Source organism: Protobothrops mucrosquamatus, unplaced genomic scaffold (assembly GCF_001527695.2).
Source record: "Protobothrops mucrosquamatus isolate PMUCROS unplaced genomic scaffold, P.Mucros_1.0 scaffold1736, whole genome shotgun sequence".
NCBI classification, from domain to species: Eukaryota; Metazoa; Chordata; class Lepidosauria; order Squamata; family Viperidae; genus Protobothrops; species Protobothrops mucrosquamatus.
In genome coordinates, this window is record NW_015387882.1 from 9,104 (window position 1) to 24,096 (window position 14,993).

At 44.8% G+C, this 14,993-nt stretch overlaps 2 protein-coding genes across 2 annotated transcripts in view; one reads left to right on the plus strand and one right to left on the minus strand.

Annotated features, from left to right (window-relative positions):
* The window catches only part of LOC107293796 (C-Jun-amino-terminal kinase-interacting protein 3-like), a gene marked incomplete at its 5' end in the record, with an annotated part of 11,611 nt that extends 8,269 nt beyond the window's left edge, over nt 1-3,342 (plus strand). The window contains one exon of the mRNA XM_015822977.1: nt 3,221-3,342. Within this exon, the coding sequence (XP_015678463.1) occupies nt 3,221-3,342 (122 nt within the window). The remainder of the gene's footprint in view (nt 1-3,220) is intronic.
* Nucleotides 3,343-10,653: 7,311 nt separating this feature from the next.
* On the minus strand, nt 10,654-14,491 carry NME3 (NME/NM23 nucleoside diphosphate kinase 3). The gene is made up of 4 exons (XM_015822979.1): nt 14,464-14,491; nt 13,691-13,821; nt 12,000-12,101; nt 10,654-10,770 (listed from the first exon to the last, which is right to left on the minus strand). The coding sequence occupies exons 1-4, from the start codon at nt 14,489-14,491 to the stop codon at nt 10,654-10,656; spliced, it is 378 nt and encodes a 125-aa protein (XP_015678465.1).
* Nucleotides 14,492-14,993: the final 502 nt, after the last annotated feature.

The window sequence follows — 14,993 nt, forward strand, 5'->3', positions numbered from 1 at the left end:
TCACCTACATCGTCCATATAGGACGACTCGGGAACTCAACTCCTACCCCGGGCAGCTCACCGATCCCCTTATGCCCAGGGGAAAGGTATCAAGCCGTTTGACAGCAGATGCTGGCTGTCAAACCGGCTTTTACGCAAAACAGGCGGGAGGCAGCAAACAGCTGCGACCAGCGAAATCGCCTGCCACCGGAAGTCTCGCCCAAATTTTGATCATGTGACTATGGGGATGCTGTGACAGTCCCAAGTGCAAAAACTGATCATAAGTCACATTTTTTCAATGCTATTGTAACTTTGGTCCCTAAATGAATGGCTATATGTTGAGGACTATCTCTATTGCTTGTCCTTGAGTCAATTGGGTTTCCTCACAGATATCAATCTAGAAAAGAATGCAGTTGTCCTGAATGTGATGCAGCCCCTTCTAAATAAGCCACATCTCTTTGAGGCTTAATGCCAGCCTTTCTCCTGGCATTAAACCAGGAGTGTCCAGCTTTGGAAACTTTAGAGCTTGTGGACTTCAAGTCCCAGAATTCCCCAGCCAGCCATGCTGGAATTCTGGGAGCCAAAGTCCACAAATCTTAAAGGTTGCCAAGATTGGATCCCTCTCCATTAACCTCTTTGGAGCTTCCTAGAGAGAGAGAATTCGCAAAACTAGATTTCCCAGATGCCCTGTGAAACGAAGCTCTGAATCAATCAGTTTTATGCCTGCAATGGGGAGATAACCATCCATCTTCTTCCATCTCGCTTGTTGACTTCTGTTTTTCTTCCTTTGGTCTCAGCTAACAAGACCTCGCCAACATCTGGAGAAGGGAACCGCCCTGGAGGTATCATCCATGTCTACGGCGGAGATGATGGCAATGACAAGTCCACCAGTAGCTTCATCCCCTATTGTTCTATGGCGCAAGCCCAGCTCTGTTTCCACGGACACCGTGATGCAGTCAAGTTCTTTGTCTCCGTGCCTGGTCAGTAGAATAGCTCTCGGTCTTTATATGGACAACTGCAACACCAACTTTCCCCAAGCAATTTGTGTTCCATGTATACAGGTCTCAAAATATGAGTAGCTTTCTGGAAAGACCTTACTGTATGCTCAGTCTGAAAGATTTTTACATTGATACACAGAACCCTGGTAATCTAGATATGTTTTTAAGTGTCCTGCAAAAAAGGGAACAGATACTACATTTGACCTTAGCCAAAAGCAACCTAGAACTAAGGAGAAACTTCCTGACAGTTAGAACAATCAACCAGTGGAACAACCTGCCTCCAGAAGCGTTGAATGCGCCAACACTGGAGGTTTTTAAGAAGAGACTGGACAGCCATTTGTCTGAAATGGTATAGGGTTTTCTGCCTGAGCAGGGAGTTGGACTAGATGACCTCCAAGGTCCCTTCCAACTTTATTATTATTATTATTATTATAAAATGCTGAAAAACAAAGTTTTTATTTATATTTTATACTTATTAATGTTTTAGATGTATCACCTGGGTATTGACATAGTAATAGAGAAGGGAATGTTATAGTGTGTGATTTATCTTGCTAGCTATTAGTATATTATTATATTTATTTGCCCTCCCTCTTTTTGTGACTCCCTCTTCTTTGGGGCAGCCCCTCAGATATTGGAAGGCTGCTATCATGTCCCCCCTCGTCCTTCTCTTCATTAAACTGGACATACCCAATCCCAGCAACCGTTCCTTATGTGTTTTAGCCTCCAGTCCCCTGATCCTCTTTGTTGCTCTTCTCTGCACTCTTTCTAGAGTCTCGACATCTTTTTGACATTGTGGTGACCAAAACTGGATGCAGTATTCCAAGTGTGGCCTTACCAAGGCCTTGTAAAGTGGTATTAACACTTCACGTGATCTTGATTCTCTCCCTCTGTTAATATTTCCATGTCAATCCTTTTTCGCTTTGCTTCGAGCTGCTCTTTCAAAGCCTTACCCTCTTTTCGAAAGGTTGGGGTGGAGCAGCTACTAACCAGCTACTACGTCCTTCTAGGAAATGTCCTTGCCACTTTGAATGGGAGTGTCCTGGATAGTCCTTCAGAGAACCCCAGCACAGATGCCGTGGAGGAGGAAGGACAGAAGCTGAAAAATGTCCTGGTCTTAAGCGGTGGTGAAGGATACATTGACTTCCGGATCGGTGAGTTTCGCGGGGCACTTTTGCCGTAGCGGTGGATAATGACCCGACGATTATGGGATGGGGAAAGAAGAAACCACACAGAGGATTTGATGATAAGGGTGTCAGGGTTCCGACTAATGAAACACTTCAAAGAACTTCCAGGCATTTTATCCTAAAAAGTCTTTTTATTCATGTGACAAAATGTTGGCACGGCATGATGAAGGATGCTAAGATCTGAAATCTCCACCCCCCGAACAGTTATTTTTGCTAGCGTTTCCCCTCCCTTATTTTGCTGTCATGATTTACGTTCTCCAATTAGTTTGAAGGGCAAAGGTTCTCTTCCTTTCCTTTTCCCGGGCTTTTCTCTCCTCCCTCCCTCATCTGAATTAACTCTAAAAGTACCAGACAGTTCTGGATATTTTGTCAAAGCAAGAATATTCAATATTAGCAGCGTTGACAAAGGGCAGAACTGAACTTTCCGTCTTCTCTTTCTTTGTGGCGGCCCTTCTTACACGCTCGCTGGAATTGAAACAGCCTGTTTCTCCAGAGGTCTCAAATACTCGTTTGTCCACAATAGTGTCGCTGCTGTACAAGTAGTTCTCGACTTATGACCACAATTGAGCCCAAAATCTCTGTTGTTAAGTGAAATATTTGTTCACTGAGTTTTTCCCCATTGTGTGACTGCTCTTGCCACAGTTGTCAAGTGGATGGCGGAAGTTGTTAGGCATCCTAAGTTAAGTGAATCCGGCTTTCCCGTGGACTTTGTCAGAGGGTCGTAAAAGGGGATTGCGTGATCCTGGGACTCTGCAACCATCATAAGTACATGTCAGTTGCCAAGCATCTGAGTTTTGATCACGCGACCCTGGGGATGCTGCAACGGTCGTAAGTGTAAAAAAGTGTCCTAAGTCACTTTTTTCAATCCCATTGTAACTTTGTACGGTCATTAAATGAACTATTGTAAGTTGAGGACTACCTGTACTGTGCGAAACATAAATTCCTTGATAGTAAAAAGCTCAAGGTCTCCACGGGGTTGTATTTGATCATCTGCTCGGTGGATTTTGCTGAGACGGGAACTCCTCCATGCTCTGTTCTTTGGTTCCTCTCCCCTCTCCAGGAGACGGAGAAGACGACGAGAGTGAAGACAACACGGGCGATGCTGCCCAGGTGAAGCCTATTCTCTCTAAGGCCGAACGAAGCCACATCATTGTCTGGCAGGTGTCCTACATCCCCGAATGAGCCTCTCTTCCGCGTCCTGCCAGTATAATTTTCCTCCCTTCTACCGACACCCGCTCCCTGAATGCCAAGATGTACATACAGAACTTTTGCATAATTCCTACCGCTGGCCAGTCCGACCCCGGATAGCTACAACTCTTCCTGTGCCATCAAGTGGCTCCCTCCCTCTCCAGGTTTACAGGGATTGTCTTGAGCTGATGGCCTTTCTAGACTGGCTGGGTTACCGCTGGCTTTCCGGCAGGAGGGAATCTTTGGATGAAGGCTGTTGCCATCAGAAGTCAAGACACAAAGGAAGATCACCCTTGGCTGAGAAGGACTGGACAACTTTTCCAAGGCAGCCCCCTCCTTCTCTTTTCCTTCCTTCCTTCCTTCCTTCCTTCCTTCCTTCCTTCCTTCCTTCCTTCCTTCCTTCCTTCCTTCCTTCCTTCCTACCTACCTACCTACCTACCTACCTACCTACCTGCATGGAGAAAAGTACCTGTGAACTGCTTAACTGGCTTATTCCCTTTGCCACCATGGAAACGGTGTCGACAGTTGGGGTTGGTCTCCAAGCCAGTACGAGCGAGATGTTTTTGAGAGCAAGCAACATCCCTTGCCCTTTCTCCTTCACAATTATTCGGTGAGGTCCAGGCACGAGAAAAGAATGTGGGAGCAATCTGAGCTTGGCTAAAGTATCTTAAAAAAATCTGTACCAGGAAGGTTTGCAGGTATGTTTGGGGATTATAGCCACAAGTCAGCAGTTGGCATTGTATCTAGAATAGGGGCTCTGGGCACAGGATGAGTTCCCGTCACTGAGTTTATTTTAATTGGGCACCGGTGGGTTGGTTCACTGCGGTCCAGGCACCAGTCTGGAAGCTCTTGGAAGGAGCAGAAGGATACAGATGCAGGAAAGACAATAAAGTTTTACCAGGCAAGCAAGGAGGCCATCTGAAAGTGGAATTGTCTTCTTGCGATTCTATACCTGCCTTATAGCAAATGACATTCTGAAGGATGGGAAGGCAAATGTACATGTTTAGCATCTTGCCTTCAGCAAATCAGAAAAAAATCTGAACTTCACCCTTGAAATATTGTAGTATTCCAGAGCTGTGTTGGATGGATATTTTGGAGGATGAAACTACCTTAGATGTATCTGGGGGTGCTCTGCTGGGAGCTGCAGGGATATAAGTCACAAAATGCGTCTTTCGGGCTATCTATCTCAGAAAAAAAGAGAAAAATCAGGTTAGAAACTAGGAGAAATCAAGCAAACGTGGAGGACAAATGGATCAGAGAAGGTAGGCATGGAATCTGCAGAGAGATAGGCAATTGTCCGGGAGAAGGAAGTAGGGAAGAGGAGAAGTGAAGGACAGCTGGAGGTGCAGAAGGCCTTCCTTCTCAGACCATGGCTGGTAGAAGTAGCAAGAGAAATCTGAGGCAGATGACGAGAGTGTTGTTTGAGTATAGTGATGTCCCAAAAAGCTGATCAGGAGATGAGCTTTATCTTCTATACAGTGTTTGGAGGTGGCTCAAAGGATGATGAACTTGATCAGATTCCCATCTTGACAGCAGGGCCACCTCAGATGGGAAGAATGTCCTCTTCTAGCCTTTCCCAACTGGGTGCCCTCCAGCTGGGTCTACAAAAGCAATTACTCATTGAATTAAGGTCAGCTTCTAGGGCAGTGGTTCTCAACCTTTTTAATGCCGCGACCCCCAACCGGTCGTAAGTCAAGGACTAAACCGGTCGTAAGTCGAGGACTAAACCGGTCGTAAGTCGAGGACTAAACCGGTCGTAAGTCGAGGACTAAACCGGTCATAAGTCGAGGACTACCCAACCGGTCGTAAGTCAAGGACTTTCCCTGCCCGGGAGCGCCGCGCATGCGTGGTTCCGCCCCCTGCGCCGGCCGAGGCGTAGCTGGCAAGCGGCAGAGACGGAGCAGGCTGACCACCAGCTGGCCCAGCCCAAGGGAGGTGAGGCACTCACCGGAAAAGGGGGAAAAAATGGCGGACAGCCTTGCTTGGCGACCCCCGTGAAATGGTCGATCGACCCCAAATGGGGTCGCGACCCATAGGTTGAGAACCGCTGTTCTAGGGTCTTCATCAACACGCCCGCGTGGCCTTCTTCTTCCCCTTCTTTCAACTGCCCAGTCTAGCCTACAACCCTGGGGTTTGTTGGTGGTCTCCCATCCCAGCCTGACCTGCTTGGCTTTTGGAGATCAGCCATGGTTCACCGGGTGCTACCACCTGTCTAGACCTATCAGGACTACCTTTCCCCAGAGCTCTAAATCCACCTGGCCAAAAGAGAATTCAGAAAGTTTTACTTCTAACAGGAAGGGCAGCCAATTGAGGAAGGCTGATAGAGCACGACAACCCATCAAGCCAACAAAAAACGGCTCCACGGTTTAAGAATGAAAGCTTGATTGGAGCCGTAGTTGCTATTCATGTCTCATAGTTTGATGGGATTTGCTTCTGAGTAAAGCCACAGAGCACTGCCTTTTCCCAAGGGGAGGATGAACAAACGAACACGCAAGCCTATATAAAGAGAGACAGAGTGCGCTTGGGATGGGTACCCAGTGTTTCTGGACTACTTTTAAGAAATTTGGACTTCCAGTGAGGGAGAATTCTGGGAGTTGAGGCCGACACGTCTTAAAAGCGGCCGAGGTTAAGAAACTCTGCGAAGAGAAAAAAAAAACCACTAAGCAAAAATAAAACTTAGCAAAGGCACGAGAGCATATCCCGTTCTTACATGCATTTGAAAAAAAAAACCACGTTTGTTTCTGTCTTTGTTTTTAACGTTTGATGAAGCCTCCAGCCTCTCTCCTTTTTCTGGCACTTAACTAATTCTAACCTTGCTTGTCTGCTGCATCTGCTCCCAAGCCTTTTGCAGTTGGAAAGAAGCACACGCGTGACGGCACGGAGAGGAGGAGACGGTGAAGGAGACGGCACCCAAAAAGAACGGGCTCCTTTTTTTAGGGGTGGTCAGCCAGCTTGGCGAAAGGCTGACGTGTGTGGGCCTCACAGACGGACTTTTTCCCGCTGCAATTCCACTGTGATGTATGTAAAGTTAACTTGTACGTTATAAAAGGATTTTTTTTTAAAAAAATGTGTCTTGAGGCTGTAAACTCTCTGCTGTTGGAAGATGTAAAGAGACGGCTGTATGGAAACACACCTCTCCCGTGCTTTCGCCCTGATGTGCTACCAAACAAACTGAAAATCATATCTGTTCTGTATGTAATAAAAAATGTATTATCGTCACGGGTCTGAGAGCATTGCTGAGCCCCCGAGAAAGATGGAAGCCTCCCACTTGCAAACCGCCGAGGCCTCGGCTTCTTATTGGAATACCCACCAGTGAAAAAAATGACATTGCCAAGTGTGTGTTCAGAGTTCTGATTGACTGGGGCATATTGTGCAAGCCCTGGTGCTCTCTGAGCTGGCTTGTTTTCTTGCAGACATTTCGTGACCCAACTAGGTAACATCATCAGTGCTAGAAGGGAGTGGGGTTTGTGAAGTGGAAGAGAAGGGGAGGAGGAGGAGGAGGAGGAGGGTGACTGTGGGCTCCTTGGTGCTCTCTGAGCTGGCTTGTTTTCTTGCAGACATTTCGTGACCCAACTAGGTAACATCATCAGTGCTAGAAGGGAGTGGGGTTTGGTCTCTTTTTAATGTGCTGGACTAGTTGCTTGCTCTGTCAGTGTTCGTAGGAGTGTTGTTCTTTCCTTGGTAGCTCCTGGGTTAGGCTGTTGTTTACTGTTTGAATTGGTAGCTTCTTCATTGCGGTATTATTGTTTGCTTCTTGATTTTTGGTTTGGTATTAATCCTTGTGTTAATTTCGATTTATCTGGGTGTTGATTGCTGGCAAGGAGGTGTTTTGGTGAAGTAGATAAACTAATCAAAGTAAACAGCCTAATCAAGGCGCTCCCAAGGAGAAAACAACACACTCACTGACAGGGCAAGGCACCGAGAGCAAACCCCACTCCCTTCTAGCGCTGATGATGTGACCTAGTAGGGTAATGAAATGTCTGCAAGTCAACAACTGAGCTCAGAGAACACCATAGTTCAATGCTGAGCTACAAATATTCTCTTCTATTGACTACACGCTGTGCAACTGCCACGATATTTGCTTGCTGAGTCCTCATTTTGCAATTCCTCAAGGGGACAATCGTATTCTTGCCTTGCCTTCTCCAGACTCAACAATCCACAATCTCTAATTATACAACCTCTCTGAAAACAGGAATGAATGAAAACGGCGCTCTTTCCCACATTTATTTTACAAAACAAAATGCATTGTTGAAAAGCAATAGGCTTGTACAGATAAACAAATATCCTTGGAAAGTATTTGCGAACAGAGCATTGTGTCTTGTTCCAGCATTTCAATTGGTAACTTAATAGCACAGAAACCTATAGATCTTGCAGGCCTCTCTCTCTTAATCAGGCATTAATTTGTTCCCTNAAGGAGAAGAGGAGGAGGAGGAGGAGGAGGAGGAAGGAGGTGACTGTGGGCTCCTTGGTGCTCTCTGAGCTGGCTTGTTTTCTTGCAGACATTTCGTGACCCAACTAGGTAACATCATCAGTGCTAGAAGGGAGTGGGGTTTGTGAAGTGGAAGAGAAGGAGGGGAGGAGGAGGAGGAGGAGGAGGAGGAGGAGGAAGGAGGTGACTGTGGGCTCCTTGGTGCTCTCTGAGCTGGCTTGTTTTCTTGCAGACATTTCATGACCCAACTAGGTAAAATCATCAGTGCTAGAAGGGAGTGGGGTTTGGTCTCTTTTTAATGTGCTGGACTAGTTGCTTGCTCTGTCAGTGTTCGTAGGAGTGTTGTTCTTTCCTTGGTAGCTCCTTGGTTAGGCTGTTGTTTACTGTTTGTCTGAATTCGTAGCTTCCTCATTGCGGTATTATTGTTTGCTTCTTGATTTTTGGTTTGGTATTAATCCTTGTGTTAATTTCGATTTATCTGGGTGTGGATTGCTGGCAAGGAGGTGTTTTGGTGAAGTAGATAAACTAATCAAAGTAAACAGCTTAATCAAGGCGCTTCCAAGGAGACAACAACACACTCACTGACAGGGCAAGGCACCGAGAGCAAACCCCACTCTCTTCTAGCACTGATGATGTGACCTAGTAGGGTAATGAAATGTCTGCAAGTCAACAACTGAGCTCAGAGAACACCATAGTTCAATGCTGAGCTACAAATATTCTCTTCTATTGGCTACAAGCTATGCAACTGCCACGATATTTGCTTGCTGAGTCCTCATTTTGCAATTCCTCAAGGGGACAATCGTATTCTTGCCTTGCCTTCTCCAGACTCAACAATCCACAATCTCCAATTATACAACCTCTCTGAAAACAGAAGGAATGAAAACGACGATCTTTCCCACATTTATTTTACAAAACAAAATGCATTGTTGAAAAGCAATAGGCTTGTACAGATAAACAAATATCCTTGGAAAGTATTTGCGAACAGAGCATTGTGTCTTGTTCCAGCATTTCAATTGGTAACTTAATAGCACAGAAACCTATAGATCTTGCAGGCCTCTCTCTCTTAATCAGGCATTAATTTGTTCCCTGTTCTATACATTCTTTGCAATCCCAGGGGCTGAGCATAGCATTGGAAATAAATTAAAGCACTTGTCCATCTTGCAGTATTAGAAAACTCACTTCAGACAGGTGGAAAAATCAAATTTAGGGGGCCAGAAATCCTGCCTTTTCAGCCATCATTCTTTCCTGCCCCTTAAATTGAATATTTGCCTTAGCATTTAAACTGGAAAATAAATACCCCCCCCCAAACAAAATCATACGGCTTTATTCCCTCTGCATCCTGCTAATTGGGAACAAGTTATTTTTCACTGCTTGGCAATCAAACTGCTCTGCTTTCTTTGATCTTGGCGTGAATTTTGGGAAAGCTTAAAGGAACATTCCCCATCTTTGACCAGACAGCTCAAGCAACGAAACAACCAAATAAGAGATTGGAGTGAAGAACTAAACAGAGCCCTGTAAGAGGGACATTTGAAGAATAATATCTGATTGGAAGACTTCTGCGTATTTGTGCTTTTGTAGCTCACAGATATTATTCTAATGTTAGACTCAACAGATTTTCTCAACCAGGGCTCTGTTCGACAGGAGTCAGTGTTGCAATACATTCAGAAGATTCCCAGCTGGGGAAGTCCGGACCACAAGAGGAGCAAACCCTGAGATTTTTAATTTTTTTTGATGGTTATTCATAAATCCAGTGTTCTCTGCTATCTTTCCAACAGATCAACTCCTCGGAACGAAACCAGAGTGCAATTTCTCGCTGAGCGCTCTCTACCGAATCGCTGCCGTGAACGACGTTCCTGCAGAGAAGGAAACGGTAGCCTGTAAGGAGAAGTTGAATCTATTCGGAGAAAAACATATTCCACAAAAGACGAGGCTCACCTCGCTCTATGTGACCCAGAAAAGTTCCTTATAATTCTACCTCCCATCATTTACAAGAGACGGAGACGAGTAGAAAGAAAAAAAGCTACTTGATAACCATGTTGTAGAGCAGGGGTCTTCAAACCTGGCCCTTTTATGACTTGTGGACTTCGACTCCCAGAATTCCTCAGCCAGGCACACGTGCCTGGCTGAGGAATTCTGGGAGTCGAAGTCCACAAGTCATAAAAGGGCCAAGTTTGAAGACCCCTGTTGTAGAGACGATTCAAAAGGCACCAGGAGAGCTTTGCTTCACACACAGGTTTTACAGTTGTAGCTATTTTGACGTCTCTGAATGACATTCTCAAGCTAAACTTGATAAACCTATGCAGGCTCTGTCTGGTGATGATAGTTGGGGTGTTAAAACAATAACGTAGGGTTTGTTAATAAAAATAAAGCCAAAGATATAGCTGGAATGCTTTAAAAAAAAGCAGTTTTTATCCCTTTAAATAGCTTACTTGCTAGGGACCGGAAGAGAGCCTGTCAACAGAAGGAAACTACAGGTAGTCCTTGACTTATAACAGTTCATTTAGTGGCCGTTCGACGTTTACGGCAGTGAAAAAAGCAAAGTATGACTTTTTCAGGCTTACGGCCAATCACATCCCCATGGTCACGTGATCAAAGCTCAGCCACTCGTCAACCGACTCATATTTATAATGGTTGCGGGTGTCCCGGAGTCACGTGATCCCCTTTTGTGATCCTCTGCACAAGCAAGATCAATGGGGAAGCCAGATGCACTTCACAACCGTGCTACTAACTTAACAATTGCAGTGATTCACTTAACTGTGTGCAAGCAAGGTCACAAAACGGGGCAAAACTCACGCGACAAATGTCTCACCTAGCAACAGAAATTTTGGGCTCAACTATGGTCGTCCGTCAAGGACTCTACCTGCAATGACTTCAACTCACTTGTCCACTTCAATGCAGAAATCTCCTCGGATGGTTCCCGGTTTGGAATCGGCCGGGTTGGTTTCCCCAATCATCATCCGTGCAGTTTTCACTACCTCTTGCCCTTGCCAGACCTACAGAAAGCGAAGAAAGAAGGGTGAGAAGCAACAACTTGCATGCCTCTCTCTTTCAGCTACCTGAAACCTCTCGCAGGAATAATGTAACTTTGGTAAACTTTAGTCCTGTTTTTTTTTAATATTCTGTTTTAAATATTTTATTAGATTTTATAAGGATGGGGAAGGGGTAGGATCAGTAAGGGTGTTGGATGGGGCTGGGGAGTGAGGTTGGAATAAGGGTAGGGAAAAATGCCATGGTGGGTTCACCCCCCCCCCCCCCCCCAGTAATTCATCGCTTTAGCAAGCAGACTGTCATCCGGGTACAAATGTTAAATAACAGTAATGAAAATAATACTAAAAAAATTATAATCACAAAAAATAATCGTCATCATAAAAAAAAAAAAGTCAATAAGTGTCGTTTATCCTACTAAATAAATAGTTAATGTAATACTGAGTAATTATAATCACTAATAATAACAAGAGTCATAAAAACAGCTTAGTCAATAAATGCCATTCATCTTGTTAGCTTTACAATATTAAATAACCTTAGTTAATATAATACTAAGCAATTATAGTCACCAAGAATGACAATAATCATAAGAAGAAGAAAAAGAAAAGTTAATCAGTAAGTATCATTCATCTTAAATAGCAATAATTAATATAATACTAAATAATCATAATCGCTAATAACAATAATCATGAAAGTAAAGTCTAATCAATAAATATCCTTCATCCTATTAAGTTTCACAATCCATTCCTGTTTTTTTTTTTTTTTTTAAAAAAAAGATATAACTCTCCTGATGAAATAGAGAAGGCACACAGGTAAGTCCTGCCTCAACTGGCAGGTACGACTACGGCATCTCGTCAAAAGCAGTAAGGCCAAGAAAAAGTCAGTGCCCAATAAAGACACAACAAAGCCTCAACAAAGTGCGCACCAAGTATTTTAAGTCACGAGAAATTCCAATATTGTTTTCAATTCAAGCTGTTTTGAAGGTGCCCTAGAAACTTCAGGAGACGGATCAAAATATTCCAGGAGAGAACATTTGGGGCGTCTATAAAGAGAGGAGGAAAAAATTTTGCAACTCAAAAGTTGCACTTGGTCAAGGTTGCTTGCCTTAACAAACATCTCGGGCTGGGCCTAGAAAACTACCTGAGCCCTTGGACTTCTGTTGTTTCTCAGCGAGGAGCATCTGACCGCAGGAAACTTAATGATTTGATATTTAGCATCTCATATCACTGTTCCTCACCATGGCCACAATAGGTCCCGAACTCATGAATTTCACCAAGCGGCTGAAAAAAGGACGCTCACGGAGAGAGATGTAATGTTCTTTCAGCAACTCTTCTGAAGCCTGAGCAAAAGATACATCAGATGTGATCAACGTGTTACAGACTTTCGTAAAAACCCTGGATCCTAAGCTCCCACCTGCAGATTGGGAAGGAATTAAGAATGCTGAGTGTGTTCCTCACCAAACTCACTTTCAACACGTACTTGAAAGTTCAAAAGAAGAGACTTTTTTTAAAAAATAAGGTCAACTGTTCTACAGAGTGCATAAGGAACTATAATACAATGATACAAGATAAGGGATAAAACGATCTCAGACAGATTAGATCTCTACGTTTGATACCTATCTGGCATTTTGTCTGAATCCTGTAGGAATGAAATGTTTTGAATTAGCAGATATAGAATGATAAAATGTTATTTGCCCCAAGTATCACCAAAGCGCCATAGAATGGAGGCCTTTGAACTCTGGTGCTGGAGAAGACTCCTGTGAGTCCCTTGGACTGCAAGGCGATCAAACCGGTCAGTCCTGGAGGAGATCAACCCTGACTGCTCTTTAGAAGGCCAGATCCTAAAGTTGAAACTCAAGGACTTTGGCCACCTAATGAGAAGGAAGGACTCACTAGAGAAGAGCCTAATGCTGGGAAAGATGGAGGGCAAGAGAAGACGGGGACGACAGAGAAGGAGGTGGCTGGATGGAGTCACTGAAGCAGGAGGCGTGAGCTTAAATGGACTCCAGAAGATGGTAGAGGACAGGAAGGCCTGGAGGAACGTTGTCCATGGGGTTGCGATGGGTCAGACACGACTTCGCAACTAACAACAACAATCACCAAACCAGAGGAAGACTAAAATAATTATAATTAGTTTTCGTTTGATCAGCTTTCTCAACCTCATCAACTTCAAGATGGGTAAACTTCAACTCCAGAATTCACCCAGCCAGCATGTCAATTGGGAGAATTCTGGGAATTAAAATCCACTCATCTTAAAAAGTGCTGAGATTGAGAAGCACTGGGTTAAATGGACAGAATCCATGATCTGCAAAATGGCAGGTGGTGTGAAAAAAGGGTAATTAAACAGAACTTGGATTGGACATACCATGCCACTCAAGGCTGCAGTTGGCTCTGATTCTATTGGCTTTCCAGAAAGTCTTTAAGATTGGCTATTTTCCCAGGCATGGAAGCCAGGAAAATAGTTGAGGTCATATTCATTGCCTTCACAGTTTCCTTGATGGCCATCTTGGGTTTTTGATCTCATTTATTGTTTTGCCTTCATTTTTGCAGGATCGATTCTGGGTCAGTCACCTGGACCAAAGGTTTAGTCTTCTGGGCTTTTGGGCTTGTACTGGAGCCCATCCTCGCAGGACCTCTCTCTACAAGAGTGTGCTAGAGAGAAGCGACTGACCCCGATCGGATCCTGCAACATTATCCTGGGACATGTATATTCCCCTTCATTTGTCTTAATTTCTGTTAACCCGCCAGAGTTCCATTTAAAGAGATGGGTATTATTGAGATCTGTGAACTTCAATAAATAATAAAGGCTTCGTTGACAGTTGGACACCTCTAATTTAAAACAGACCAGGTCGCTCACAACGGGAAAGATCTCAGCTGCAGTCCTTGAGCGCCAGAGAAGCTACTTGGGGGCTCTGCTGGCTGTTCTCACCTGCATGAGCTTCATCGCTACCAACTTGAAGCCTTTCTTCTCAAAACGCCGGATGATCTCGCCGACCAGATGCCTCTGTACCCCATCTGGCTTGATGGCAAGGAAAGTGCGTTCGTTCACCCCCGTAAAAGCTGGAAACAAGAACCAGGCGTTACGCACGAGCAAGGCCTGAAGACTTCAAGAATGGAGAGCCATCTAAGGCCCATCCTTGGTCTGGTAATCATGGGTACCAAGTCACTCTCATTGCAGGTGGTCCTCAACTTAAGACAAACAGAAGCAGAATTTCCCACTGCTAAGCAAGCCACTTGTTAGGTTGTTGCCACGGTTACTGTGAACCACTGCAGTGGTTAAGTGAATCTTGTCGTCGTTAAGTGAACCCAGCTTCCCCCATTGACTTGGTTCGTCAAAAGCCAAGTGGAAAGGTAGCAAATGTCAAATCGACGTGACTCCAGGATGCTGGAACTGCTGTAAATACACGCCAGTTGCCAAGCAGCTGAATTCGGATCATGCGACTGGGGATGCAGTGATGGTTGTGAGTGTGAGGATTAGTCGCAGGTCACCTTTTTTTTTCTGTGATGTTTTTTTCAAGGCCATTGATGATCTTCCCAACTGGCTTCTGACAAGCGACGCCCATGGGCAGGGGTAGGCCACCTTGGCTCTTTGATGACTCGTGGACTTCAACTCCCAGAATTCCTGAGCCAGCGTGGCTCAACTTGGAAACCTCTCGCTTTCCCCTCAGCGTGGCTGGCTCAGGAATTCTGGGAGTTGAAGACCTTTTACTTGGTCCTGCAGGATGCACATCTTCTTAGTGAACCCTCTTTCAGCAATGGAGTTTTGTATATTTCACACAATACAGGTGGTCCTCAACTTACCGCCACAGTTGAGCCCCGAATTTCTGTTGCCAAGTGAAGCGTTTGTTGAGTGAGTTTTGCCCCATTTTACGACTTTTCTTGCCACAGTCGTTAAGCGAATCATTGCAGTTGATAAGTTAAGACCCCGATTGTTAAATGAATCTGGCTCCCCCCCCCCCACTGACTTTGCTTGTCAGAAGGCCGTAAAAGGGGATCAAGTGATCCCGGGACACTGAAATCGTCATAAATATGAATCAGTTGCCAAGCGTCTAAATTTTGATCCACATGATCGTGGGGATGCTGCGGTGGTGTGAAAAATGGTCATAAGTCACATGTTTCACTTAACAACTGCACTTAACAACAAACAGTCCAGTCTCTTTTGTGGTTGTAAATCGAGGACTGCTTGTGATAGCTTGTCTGTTGACAGCATCTTCAAGCCACGATAGCTCTGC

Bases quoted from the DNA above. Each gene is read 5' to 3' on its own strand.
- NME3 (XM_015822979.1), bottom strand. From the start codon at position 14,491: ATGTGCATCCTGCAGGACCAAGTAAAAG. The intron at 13,822-14,463 runs GTCTTCAACTCC...TCTTGTTTCCAG, and splicing joins CCTGCAGGACCAAGTAAAAG to CTTTTACGGGGGTGAACGAA. The intron at 12,102-13,690 runs GTGAGAACAGCC...TCTTTTGCTCAG, and splicing joins TAGCGATGAAGCTCATGCAG to GCTTCAGAAGAGTTGCTGAA.